We start from the raw sequence: 13964 nt of genomic DNA on the forward strand, positions 1-13964 counted from the left end.
CAGCCTATACATTCCTACACATCTCAATAGAGCTTAAACTCAGTCTTGTTACCTTATCGCCCACATTTATTCTACATATATGGTACTATGCCCAAATGAAAGCTGCAGCTTTGATTTTAAAAATGCATCCCTAATGCATGCATTTCAATGTATGGTATTTAAACCAGAATCATTTATTTACCATAAAAGTTGGGTATTTAGATAAAACGGGCCACATATCTGAATTGCTTCTAGTGGATATCTGCACATCAGTCAACCAGCTTGAAAGACTAAAACCATTCCAGATTTTCCCAATTTGTTAATAAAACAAAGTAGTCAAAATAACTAAATATGAAATTCTGAGCAAAATTTTCAAACCTGGATTCTTAAAAAGTTAGAATGCCTAACTCCTTATTTAAATGCCTAAATTTAAATGCCTGTTTTTCAGAGATATTGAGCAACCCTATGCCATTTAGAAATCAAGGTATGAAAAACTATACCCAGATCAAATTACCTGCAACAAATTTCTACAGAATTATGTTCATGAACTCCAGAGTTTCCATTTTGATGGCACTATAGTTACAAAACAACTGGACACACAACATACATTTTAGATCTCTTAAACAGCATGTCAATTGTTAGCAAAGGAAAAAAACAAAGTAGAATTTCAAATACTCACATCACTTGACAGAATGGCATTCTTCAAAGCCAACACTGTATTTTTGTCATCCGTGACAGACAATTTGCATCCCCTAAGGAATTCTCGGTCTAGCTTATAGTCATACTGCCGGAAAAGAAAAGAAAAGCTGACAAAGTTTTCCAAACTTTTGCTGTGAAAGAGAGAAGAAGAGAGGGAGGGAGAACAAGCTAAGACAATATCTTTAGTCTCCTCACATCACTCTGTTGCAGGGATGCCTTGGCTGCTTGGAGAAAGTCAGGTCTATCAACAGTCCATTGCCAGTGAGCCTTGGTTGCTTCATATTTCTTCTTGTAATCCAGCTGGTTTAAAAGAAACATTAATGAAAATTGCATAATTCAGAAATTCAATATATACAGAGCCTAGTTCTTCCCTTGACTGAACAACTTCATGAGAATTGGGGAAAGGGAAGAAAGTAATGCTTGGAAAAGTGCACATCTATGAAAGCATTATAGGATGCACTTCTCTTCTGAGCCATTGACACAGACAGAGGAAGTCTAGTTGTGTTACTTCATCTCCTGCCAGGTGAGCAGGAGCATATGCAGGACTGAAAAGTGGGCATGGCCTTGAAGAATGTGGATGTGTTATCTCACTGGCCATCTCAGTGTATGCTGGACCCACTCAATGGAGTCAAGGCTTCAGCCCTTCCCATGCTGAACTTATGCTAACTATAAGATTCAATAAATTAACAATGAAAATACTAGGAGCACATACGCCTCCGTGCCTGAGGAATTAGGAGGTGCATGGAATTTTGTGTGCATGGATGATCATTTATAGAAGCAATTCATTTCAGCCTGTGATGAAACCACACATTCCTCAAAGAGCACCAAAATTACCTGAGAAGCAAAAGAGCACAAAGGGCTAGGTTGGGAGTCTCAGCAAAATTCAGACTTAATGGAGATGCTCTGAATTTATATTTTCAGACTGGCTGTGATTTTCAAAAGAACATAAAGGGACCTCAGTCCCAATGAATTTCAATAGAAGTGGGTGCCAAATTCCAACAAAGCCCTTTGAAATACCAGCCATTGACAATAAGAGCAAAAAACATTAACAGCACTGAACTCACATTGCTGTTTACTTTGTAGGCAGCTTTGGCAGCTTTAATATGAACGGCATCTCCTACAACGTTGCAATTAGACTTATTCTTCTCATAAACTTCTTTGTACTTCAGCTGGTGAAAGAAACATATTCTGAGTCTTTATTTATTTACTGCAATTCAATGAAAATTAAATAACAGCAGCACATAGAAATCTACTTTCCCCCAATTGTTTAATCAAATATTTTAACAGAAAAGAAAGAGGCCTCCATAGATCTTGGTTTTAGCTGTTCCATACACAGAAGATATGTTGTTTTCAGATGCAATTCCATTTGTGTTGAAACAAAGATGTGGCTGTTTAATTCCACATGCAACACACCATACATGCTAACTTGTGTCAAGTGACTAATTATTCTGAATGCCCAAAACAAGGTACTTTAAAGGGGATCTGATTTTCAGAGTGTGGGTACTCAGCACTTTCTGAAAATCAGGCTTCTTTAGGATGTCTGAAGTTGAACTTCCAAAAATGTAGATACCTTCAGGATTGTGTATGGGCAACTAATATACTTTCTACTTCTTATCTATATGGCCCTCATTACTGTAGTATATGAGTATCTTGAAATCTTTTAATGTATTCATCTTCATAATACTCCTGTCGCAATCGGAAATCCTATTATCTGGATTTGAGAGACAAGAATCTGAGGCACAAAATGACTGAGTGAATTGCCCAGGGTCACACAGGAAGTCTGTAGCAGAGCAGATAATTGCACCCAGAGCTCTCCATTCCTAGAGTAGTCCTATAACCATTGGACCAATCTTGCTCTCCTATGCTTTCATCCTTTTTTTCTATAGCACCATTCATCTGAAAATTTCAAGATTTTTTACATACATTAATTAATTTAGCCTCAACACACTGCTCCAGGGTATGTATTATCTCCACCGTACAGAAGGGAAGCAACAGCGACTAATCTAAGGCAACACAAAAGCTACTGGCTAACCCAGGAAGAGAAACCAAAAAACCAGAAACCCAGAACTGTGCTCTAACAAGAAAACAGCCCAACCTACAGGTTTTATTACAGAAAAGAGCTGTTTTGGTCCACCCAAAACTATCCCTTTAACTACCCTGGAAAACGACATCATTATAGCTTTTCAGATTTTTTAAACATTGTTATATGCTCTGAGAATGTGTTAGATGTGGCAGGAGGAACTTTGAATTAAAATAATATTGATATATTTTAATAAGAGGCTAGTTATGATGACAGCATTACCTTCAAGATAGAAATAAACATTATTGTGTAGTAAAACAAGGTTTGATTGTGTAGCATGCTGATATCACATGCCAGGCATAGTTTACTCACATCACTTATTCTGTCTTTGACCTTGCGCATAAGCAGTAACAGAGGGGTGTCATGTATTGTGGTATACCCCTTAGACTTGGCCTTCTCAAATTCCATCTTGTAAATAATCTGAGGGTAAAGAATGTTAATTAAACATTTAAATTAATTAAAATGTTAATTAATTATCCCATATTAGTCTGGGATAGCTGGGCACTATGTATTTTTTAAAAAGTGATGCTGAAAAATATTTTATTGCGACTAAGGAAGATTAAATTTGTAATTAGCATATTTCAAAGGTCACAATTAAAAGTAGGTAGTTGTACTTAAGATATAGTTAACATTATGATATTATGGTAATTATACTTACATCACTGATTTGCTTGTTGACTTTTGCAGTCCTCAGATGTTCTGGGGTATCCACGATTGTAGTATACTTGTCCTTCTGCATTTCATACTGCCTCTTGTATTTGAACTGATGAGGGTGGGGAAGAAGAGGATGTTAACTACATGAAACCATAAAACACCTTCAAAAAGAGGCACAGACATGTTAAGACTGTGCATCACAATGTACAGGCACTCTCACTGCACTTGGCATGCACATGTGAACAGAATATGTCTCTCTGAGCCAGACTGCATGAAGCCCTTATTCACATTGTAGCCTTTAAGCATCATACATGTGGGCTCATGCTGATTCCAATGTGAATAAGAACTCCACAGTCTCGCATTGACACTACTTTGGCCTGAAGGTATGAAATAGAACTCTGAGATTATAGAAGATTCTAAGCAGGTCGGCAAGGTCAATGAAAGTTCTGCTTTTGTTTTTAATCACTCTGGACAAGATTCCCTTTTTCAAACCAGTACCAGGCTGAAAGATTTTAATTAGGGTCTGGGAAAATATAAACATGGCAGATTAGAACAAGCACAGCCGTTTAATATTTCACAGAAATTGTCTAACAAATACATTTGCCATGTTAGTGCTGTGGGATTTATTAATGTTGTGTGCACTGTTATAAAGTCTTAATATCATAGCTCCCATGTAATTGCTTTGCAATGTTATATTTTCAATGTGTAGCTGAAAAGGAACGGTATGAGCTGGCTTGGTAGAAAAGGGTGTCATGGATGGACTTTTATGTTGTTATTGCTTTGTTTTTGTTTTTTTGCCAATGACATGGGTTACAAGTATGTATGGAATGAGGACCCAGAGTGGAATTTCACATATAACATAAAGAAATGCAGTGGACTCAAGGGCAAATATAAATACAGAACAGTTCTTCAATGAGTTGCATTGTCATTCACCTGTTACACTGAGAAACTATGGAGGAGTCCAGATTTGATGAAAGTGGAAAACTAGCAATAAATTGTAATCATTTACATGTCTGTGAATTTACTTTGCTTCATTATTAGCAATGTTAAAAGTGTATGCCTGCAGGAGAACTGCCTGGACACTAAACTGGATGAAAAGAAAAAGTGGGGCATAAGGTAGATGGTGCCATGACACCTACACACAGTGGCACTACACGCCTTGTGTTACTGTAGAGATAGATGGGTCTCCTGGAGACACTCTGACTCCCAATGCTCCAGCTAGGCATGGTGGGACTTCATACTATTTTTAGTGTGGAGCTGGAGATAAATGCCTAACATAAATACTTCCTTAGGTTCAAATCACATTGATGAGATAATACTGCTAAGGAGCCTGTGCACATGGCAAAGTAACAGTATGAAAAGGATGGCAGAATTGGGTCCTGGGTGATACAGCTGATAGATGGGATACAATGCCTTTCACAGCTTCATCCTGCCAACACTTCTGAAGTTGGGTAAAGTTACTGAGATATGTAAGAATTTGCAGGATCTGGTACATGAACTACTCTAGGAAATATTCCCCATTAACGTTTTATGTGGGTTTATAATATGAGACAGTAGATGAATGGAAAGCTAGTTCATAATTCCTGGGACATCTGGTCTAGGGGATAGTAGGTATAATTTCAGCAGCTCTAATACCACATAAAGAGTAGTAAATCAATAGGGGGAAATTAGAGTTCAATATCAGTAGAAATTCAGAGCATTCATAAATATTAAGATGTTAAAAGTTCAAGCAGCTAAATGGCCTGTATAATGGCTTCTTGCAACAGCAGCCATTCACATTACCTGGCTCCACAAGTTTGTGTTGTAAAGTGCTGTCAGCATATCTGGTCTCAGAAATTCATTGCATCCATGTTGCAGGAACAGTTTGGCACTAGACTTATATTTTTTCTGTCCATGAAGAGAGAAAAGCAGCACAAAAAATCCTTGTGAAGCCAATGAACAACAGTACGTATTCAGAGACACATTCAGAGTGATGCGATTTAGGCAAGGATTATAAATTACAAGCCCACTGTTGCCTTATATTTGCAAATTAGATGGAAAAATAAGGTAAAAATAATTTTTCAAAAAAGAAACATGGTCAATAAGTGCAAGATTCAACATGCACTGAAGTCAATCAGACTTTTTCCATTGAATTCAATGGACTCTGGATCAGACTGTAAGTGAGAAAGGAGAGTGCAGCATTGTTGTAGCTGTCTTCAGGCCCAGGATATTAGAGAGACAAGGTGGACAAGGCATTATCTTGTATTGTACCAGCTTCTTCTGTGTAAGCTTAAAAACTCATCTCTCACCAACAGAAGCTGGTCCAATAAAAGATATGACTTAGCCACTTTGTCTCTGTAAGAAAGATGTAATTTAAATATCAATTGATGCACAATATATAAGAATACACAGAGAAAAGACAAATTAGTTAACTCAAAAAGCAGCTTATTCTTTGGGTGACATAACAGATACTGTTTCATAACATGTTAAATTGCACCAAAAATAAAAGGCGAAGTCACACAAAAAAACCCACTGAGATAACAGCTTCAAAGCATTGACATCTTATTATTCATAATATTTAAAGGCTCTCACTCAAATTAGAAAAATAAAAGGCAAACAGAGGAAATGTAGATAATTTATAATCAAATTCCCAAACTTATATTTAAAGGTACAAAGTAAAATATAAGAAAGGCTACAGCCCCTTTTTGCAACCCTCTCATAAGCTTCATTGTAAACATCAATTCTGCCTTGAAAAGAACTTCAAAAGAAGGCCTATATAATCGATAGACTTAAAATTAACTCCTTAATGCATAAATATACAGTACTCAATATAATGTTATATCATCAATATTTCTTTCAGTTCCTTTGGGATGTATCACTATAAATCATATGTTCTAAAATAAACTTTTAGCAAGCTTATTTATATGCATGGAAATGCATTGAAAGATATCTTTCTTCTGTATGCCTGACTTTTTAAAATAGCTCATTTATGCTGTTTAACAAATGTATGATATAAGAGACTCTTAATAGCCCTTGCATTGCCTCTGTGTAATATCTGGAATTGTGAATAGTTATGACATAGTGGTATTGGAGAGACAATAATTTTCCCCCTATATCTGGAAGAGGAAATCCTGTATTGCATCTGCTGGTAAATGTTGACATTTTTATGGTGACCACCATGAGACGATATCAACTGACTAAAATGAAATATCTAGATGCTACATTCTAAACATCAACTATCATGTCAAAAAGTATCAGAGATGGAATTTGATTATATTCTAGAAACCTAGGCTGACATAGAACAGTTTTCAAAAGGGCTTAATCAGGCATTTATAAAATACAACATCTGCTCTGAGAGCCATAGTGGCCTCACTATCAGATTTCTTAAATCTTGGTCCAGTTACACTGGTTACGGCCATGATGTTATGTGCACTGTTTCTTTAAATCTGGAGCAAGAGCTGGAAAATTATAGCCTGAAGCTCTATTCTGAAACACAGAGATAGATAGAATAGATTTAGGAGAGCCTTTTTTCTTAGTGCTAATAATGGTCTTGATTCTTTACCATTTTCACATGACAATCACAAGTCAAGTTTTACTGATTGAAAATCCTGTTACTAAAAAGGAAACTGACACTTTTCTGAGTTACTCTTTTCTGTTCAGCAGCTGAAAGAGTTCTTTGCATTTTCACTATTGAAATATGGCTCAGAAGGATACTCTGTTTTAATTATTATATACCTGTTTTGTGCTACTCGTTGCTATAGTTATCAAGAGCATCTCTGCCCATCTTCATTTCTAACTTTAAGAAACATTTATTTTCAGTAGCTTTTTAATAATTTCAATATATCTTCCACTATGCAAAACAGATTAACTTTTAACTTAATGTTACCATGACTGGACTTGAGATGCAACTTGTCATGATATGCTATAAAGGTCTGCTATTGTCCTTACCTCATTCATTAGCTGAGTTGCATGTTTAAAATGCCTGTTAATGGGACAGTCTGCTACATATTCGAACTGAGACTTCATCTTGTTGAATGACTCCTTGTACTTACACTGGAGAAAACAAACAAACTGGTCATTTCAGGGTAAAATTAAAAGAAAGAGCATGAAAAAATACAAATTGAAAAAATGTCTACATCAATAGAACAGTGGAATTATTGCTCGTATGAATACATTTAAAAATGAAAAATATTATTTGGGTAATGTAGCTGTAGATCTAAAAGTCTGTTGTTTGTAATGGCCTTCAAAAGAAAGTAGTGGAAGCCTCATACCTTCAGACATTAAAAACCAGACTTGGAAACACTGGGAAATGTGCAATAGAGAAGAATGGCGCTGACAGTTGATAGAAAGGATTAACTAAAAGGTCCCTTTACTTTGATCTGTATGTTACTGTAACTGAGATTACTTAACATGTGTTGAACCAAATACGGTCTTGAGATATTCATCTCCATATCTAAGTGCAGAATTTGATCCTCTAGCGAAAAGATAATTATCACACACAACAAAACTTTGAAAAAATTCTCTCAAATGTCTTGAAGAGATTTACATACGTACCCCACTGTAAAGGACTTTGTTCTTTTCTGCCAGAGCAAGATCAGGAGTGTCCCAGGCATAACAACCAAACCCTCGAAGCCATGATAAGTCTTCTTTGTATTTAAACTGTAGAAAAAAAGTAAGATGATAAATTTAAAAGAACTTGGGATAATTTGAGATGGTACCAAAACCAGCATCCTACTAATGGAGAAATACCATCCAGATCTAAATCTAACACATGAAAGTAACAGTTCTGTGAGTCCCTGTATCAATTACCTTGCTAATTACATTTTTTTATATACAACTGAAGAGCCAGCATGCACCCTGGAATAAATCATTCGGGTTGCACAGGTGTAATTGAGAGCACACCCTGGCTCAGAATCTCACTAACATGCTCACCACACACACACACACACACACACACACACACACACACACGAATCACCACAGATATAGTAACAAGCACCAGTGACTTTCACATGTTGTAATAAACCTGAAATATTGCTACAGCGCTGCTACGGGCTTCTCATGAAAGTAACAAACAAGTTCAAGCAACAGAAATAGGGGCCAATTCAACTTTCCTTGAGCTCCATTGGAGTTGTGTCCCTGCTTTCAATAAGAAGTGGTCTTATTCTCTTGATTTTCCCTGGTGATTCTGAAAACACACCAGGCAACCATGAAACTGGTCACTCATTTATTTTATCAGAAGTCATGTGAGAGGAATTGAGAGACACTGCAGAGCCTTCCATTTTGGACTTTGTCTTAAAAATGCAATGTCTAATATACAACAACCCATTCAAACTCACGTCGCTGATCGCATCTGTGACTGCACGATGATGATAGTGCTCAGGCCGGTCTGGGATTGATCTCCAGATTCCCAATTGGTTCATGTAGTTTTCTTTATATTTCACCTGCAAAAGAAGTTGAAAAGAAAGTTGTAAATGATGTAAAACAGCTCAAAAACATAACACATTGGTCACCCGATTTTACAACATTCATACTTCTCACTACTGACTCTCCTCAAAGATGTACTTAAAATGTGTGACCTGACTCTCATTTACACTAACTTTCACTCCTTATTAGCAATGTAAAGTTGTCTCAGTGTAAATGACAATTAGGACCAGCATCTTTCACTGGGAGGGAATTATATATAAAAGCACTAGTTTTGTACATTTAGAGACAAAAATTAATCAGGACTAGAAACTCTGTATACATACACTGCTGATGTCATCAGTGACCTTGCGATGATAGACAATATTCAAGGCATCTTTCACTGTGTGATATTTACCCTTTGCCTGCTCAAAGGTCTCTTTGTAGCGCAGCTGAAAAGAAGAAAAATATGAACAAATTAGTAATATAGTCTGCTAACAATTGTTGAAGCTAAATATGTAGGCCTCTTCTTAAGCCCAGAACTGTCACCCACAGAAACTTGTTTTTGACCTCCTCAGAAAAAAACACTTCCTTTCTATAAGTGTGGTCACACATCACCATATGTACAGTCTGTCCCCCCAGTTCCAATATGGAAATCAGGCTCATGAGAATGACACTGGAGGATGTATCATGTCCTGTCATGTTAATATGGAGCCTAGGAACACTTAAGAAGCTTCATTGCCTACAGCTAACTGCCTGACTAATATCCAAACTGAAATTCAGTCAGAGAGGAAAGATTAGGCTCATCAAAGCAGGGATTTTCCCTGCTCACCTTTATGCTATGTTTACACTACAGTTCATGCTGGCAAAACTTACATTGCTCAGGGTTGTAATTATTCCAACCCCCTTCCCTGAGCAACATAAGTTACACCGATATAAGCGCTCACGTGCACAGTGCTATGATAGTGGGAGAGCTTCTTCTGCTGACAGAGCTCCTGCCACTTGGGGCTATATTTTTATGCTGACAGGAAAGCTCTCTCCACAGGCATTTCAGGGTTGTGGCTATGTCCCTAAAGAAGACATGCCCTAGAGAAGTACCTTGCACAACAGCAATGAGTGCTGGGTTTGGTGTAAAAACATCTGTCCTTTTTTACCCATGCTTGCTTCGCATGGGGGAAAGCACGGTCATTCCAGTTCTAAGTTTACTGGAACCTCCCCAGCCTCCACAGGGCAAAACCCTAGATTCCGCAGAGGGAGTTCTGTTGCATGAGAGCTGGGAAGCTCTTCCTCAGCACAAAAGCTCACAATCACTAGTGCAGAGCTCAAGTTTTGCACATGAGCAACTGAACAAGTTGACCTGATGGGCAGCCCAATATATATGGGCCAGGCTTTTAATTGCCTGGGAGGCAATTTGTAATCAGAAATGTACACCAAGGATTTCATTAAATAGCAGAACCCTTCTACAAGTAACTTTAAATAATTATTCCGCACTTGAAACAAAAGCTAATCTCATCCTCAAATCCTTACCCAGGTCAGCTCAGACAGATATTGATTTTTCTGAATCTGCATTCAAGTAAAAGGGGATACCCTCTTCATGAGGATTGAGATTTATTCCTCAAATAGCACTGAGATGAAGAAGTGGGGGTGAAAGCATTTCTGTGCTTGCTTCCAGAATCAATACTTATGCTCTAATCTACATTATTTGTAGATGTCATATGGGGAAGCTATTTATTTCATCCCAACTTTTTTCTCTCTCTCTTTTGCGCATTTGAACATAAGATTGACATCTTGAGATCAGCATGGAGATGGAGTGACAGATACAGTATGCACCATAGTGGGATTTAGATGCACAGGCATTTTTATTTTATATTATGCCATATTTTCATTCTCCCCAGCTCGTTTTCTGCTTTACGAAAGATGAGAAAAAGTGTCAGTGATGGTGTTTGTGGAATACATACATCACTAGCATTCCAGTAAGCCTTCTTAGCCCTGATGAGGATCGGGGTGTCAGGGACAGTTGTGTATTTGTGCTTCATCTTCTCATATTGGGTTTTGTACTTTTTCTAAGGTCAGATGGCAGAAGGGAAAAGAACACAAATATAATTAGTTTCAAGGATATTTGCTCAAGTGAGATTGTGTTAGCACCCAGGGATGCTACATTTAGTACATTTTGCTGAGCAGTCATTAGTGCAAGATGCTAAGTATATTCAGCTTCCACTGAAGTCAATGGGAGTTGAAGTTACTTAGCAGTTCCCAAAAGGTGCTCGGCATCTTGTAGAACCAGATCCTAATCAATCTGCTCTTTAATGAGTAGTTTTGCATCATGACATTTGCCTACTTTCAATAAACAAATGATCCGGCCTCTGTTCCAAATTCAACTTTTCATTGATTCTTTAACTGTAGCCCTTAAAGGGTTTATTTTATTTTGTTTGGGGAGACGGGCAGGTGCAAAAGCCTATCTCCATGGCTTCATAAGTCTCAATATTATAGACATGCCTTTAGAAACAAATGATTTTTCACTTTTATAAAACATTTAATGTTTTAGAATAATATATTAAATGTAAAGCTACCCAGGGATCGTACAAAGACATGTAATATGTAAGAATCAGAAGATTTTAAATGAAATAAAGCTGTGATCTGTTACCCCTATACCCCCCCATCCTGATTGTTAGAAATGAAACCTTCAGATAGGTTAACTGTGCTGAAAATGAGAGTAGATATCTTACCTCACTGACCATGTCCTTCACATGTTTTGCAAGCCTTAAGGCTGGGGTCTGGTCACCAACATGATGATGGGGTCTTTCTTTGGTGGCTAGCTCTACATACAGATACTGTGACAAGGGAAGAAAAACAAAACACTGAAAAATATGTTTCAAATGAACTTTACTATGGGAGCCCCACAAAATGACTGTGTACTGAAAATGCTTACACACAGAGATATCTTGAAATGTAATCTGCTCATTCTTCTTCCAAGCACTCCCTCACCTTATCCTTCTTCCATCTCAATATGCTGGCTAATCCATAAATGCCAGGAAAATGTTTATAAATCAAAATCAAATGAGTTTTCCTACAGTGACCATCACACAGCCCTTACTAGGAGTTTTTATTCTTGGCTATCTTTAAAAAAAAATCTGATTTACAAGATCAGGGTTTCACTTTCAGTAACTGGAAAAGCTATCAGGAACATACCCAGGTGTAAATTAATATCTCTGGCAGATGCACTAATTAAAGGTACATTTCTGATTTTGAGAACCACATGCAGCACTGAGGGTAGAGGGAGATATAGCACCAGGATTAGCACACACATTTTACACACAGATAGCAAAGCCAGGCAGCACCTCGTGGGGACACTTGGGCCGTGTCCAGACTCAGGGGTTTTTTCGGGAAAAGTAGCCTTTTCCCGAAAAAACTTCCCCTGCGTCCAGACTCAAGCCGCGTTCTTTCGAAATTATTTCGAAAGAACGCGGCTTTTCTTTCGATGGCGGTAAACCTCAATTTATGAGGAAGAACGCCTTCTTTCGAAAGTTCCTCTTTCAAAAGAAGGCGTTCTTCAATGTAAAGAGGCCGTCTTCGAAAGAGAGCATCCAGACTCACTGGGTGCTCTCTTTCGAAAAAGCAGATTTCTCTTTCGAAAGATCCGCCTGCAGTCTAGACGCGATCTTTTGAAAGAGCCTCTTTCGAAAGAAGCCTGCAGTCTAGACATAGCCTTAGGGGAGATTGCTCAGATGCGGGATTTATAACTTTCAAGGGGTATGTCTACACTACCCCGCTAGTTCGAACTAGCGGGGTAATGTATGCATACCGCACTTGCTAATGAAGCCCGGGATTTGAATTTCCCGGGCTTCATTAGCATAAGCGGGGAGCCGCCATTTTTAAATCCCCGCTGCTTCGAACCCCGTGTAGCGCGGCTACACGGGGCTCGAACTAGGTAGTTCGGACTAGGGTCCTATTCCGAACTACCGTTACTCCTCGTGAAACGAGGTGTACCGGTAGTTCGGAATAGGCACCCTAGTCCGAACTACCTAGTTCGAGCCCCGTGTAGCCGCGCTACACGGGGTTCGAAGCAGCGGGGATTTAAAAATGGCGGCTCCCCGCTTATGCTAATGAAGCCCGGGAAATTCAAATCCCGGGCTTCATTAGCAAGTGCGGTATGCATACATTACCCTCCTAGTTCGAACTAGGAGGGTAGTGTAGACATACCCAAGAAGTGCTAAGCAAGGGAGTCCACTTGGTGCTAGCCATTGCAGGAGAGGTCATGGTTTTGGCCCATTTTGAGGCAGTGAGGGCTGCAGCCACTCTGGGTAATTTTCACACACAGTAAATGCAAGGAGCTGGCCCCTATGCACAATGGGAGAAGGAACTCTTTGGACACACATACATGATAGACCTACAGGCCCTAAACTGGATAGCAAGGTTTTTCACATCAATTGCACATCAGTTAAAAAATGTCAGCACTTTATCTGGCTAATGAACCCATTAATAAAGAAAGATTTCTCTCTGAGGTGGGATTTTACACAATTTGAATGGAATTTTATTTGGGTCTAATCAGGGCTGGCAACAGACTTCACCAGGCCCTGGGCAATATAGAGTAGGCCCAGCTCTGGGCCCCCAGGAAGGGTGGCACCTCAGACAGAAGGGACAGGCTAGGGGCAGTCAGCCCTCAGTGCTGCCTGGACCACACCATGTTGGGCTCCAACCACCACTGCTGCTGCAGAAGCAGTGATGGTGGCCCAGAGCCCCAATCTCTTTTAAATCACCAGGCCCTGGGGCAACTGACTTCTTTGTGCCCCCACCCGCCCTCAGCACTGGGTCTAATAAAGATCTCCGGTCCTTCAGATCAACAGAATTGCACATGTGTGTTAAAAGAAACCCATGAGCTTGAGAATCAGATTGCCATTTGAAAATGTGTATTAAATATTATTACAAGTCATCCCTAAGGTTTCTAGACAGACTTGAGAAGGGCTGGGAGGAGCAGTACACAGGCTGGACCTCCCAAGGCAGCACCCTGCCATTGCCCCACTAATGCTGACCCAGCCGGGGTTCCCCAGGCAAGGCCACCGAGCTACTACCAGCCCTGTTCAGCTGCTGCTTGCCCTGCTACCTCCGGGGGTTCCTCAGGGTTCCCCAGCTCCAGGTGGCCTGGACACAACCAGCCCAGCAGCTGCAGCCC

The 13964-nt window shown here is 39.1% G+C and overlaps 1 protein-coding gene across 35 annotated transcripts in view; it reads right to left on the reverse strand.

Moving 5' to 3' along the window:
* Positions 1-13964, reverse strand: part of NEB (nebulin) — a 194429-nt gene that overhangs the window by 40717 nt on the left and 139748 nt on the right. For all 35 annotated transcript variants that reach the window (XM_075933364.1, XM_075933387.1, XM_075933388.1 and 32 more), the window contains 12 exons: positions 11521-11625; positions 10753-10857; positions 9142-9246; positions 8731-8835; positions 7946-8050; positions 7340-7444; positions 5195-5299; positions 3417-3521; positions 3071-3178; positions 1743-1847; positions 874-978; positions 659-763 (listed from right to left, as the gene is read on the reverse strand). In XM_075933364.1, coding sequence (XP_075789479.1) covers positions 659-763; positions 874-978; positions 1743-1847; positions 3071-3178; positions 3417-3521; positions 5195-5299; positions 7340-7444; positions 7946-8050; positions 8731-8835; positions 9142-9246; positions 10753-10857; positions 11521-11625 — 1263 coding nt within the window. The remainder of the gene's footprint in view (positions 1-658; positions 764-873; positions 979-1742; positions 1848-3070; positions 3179-3416; positions 3522-5194; positions 5300-7339; positions 7445-7945; positions 8051-8730; positions 8836-9141; positions 9247-10752; positions 10858-11520; positions 11626-13964) is intronic.

Source organism: Pelodiscus sinensis, chromosome 7, assembly GCF_049634645.1.
Source record: "Pelodiscus sinensis isolate JC-2024 chromosome 7, ASM4963464v1, whole genome shotgun sequence".
Lineage (NCBI taxonomy): Eukaryota > Metazoa > Chordata > Testudines > Trionychidae > Pelodiscus > Pelodiscus sinensis.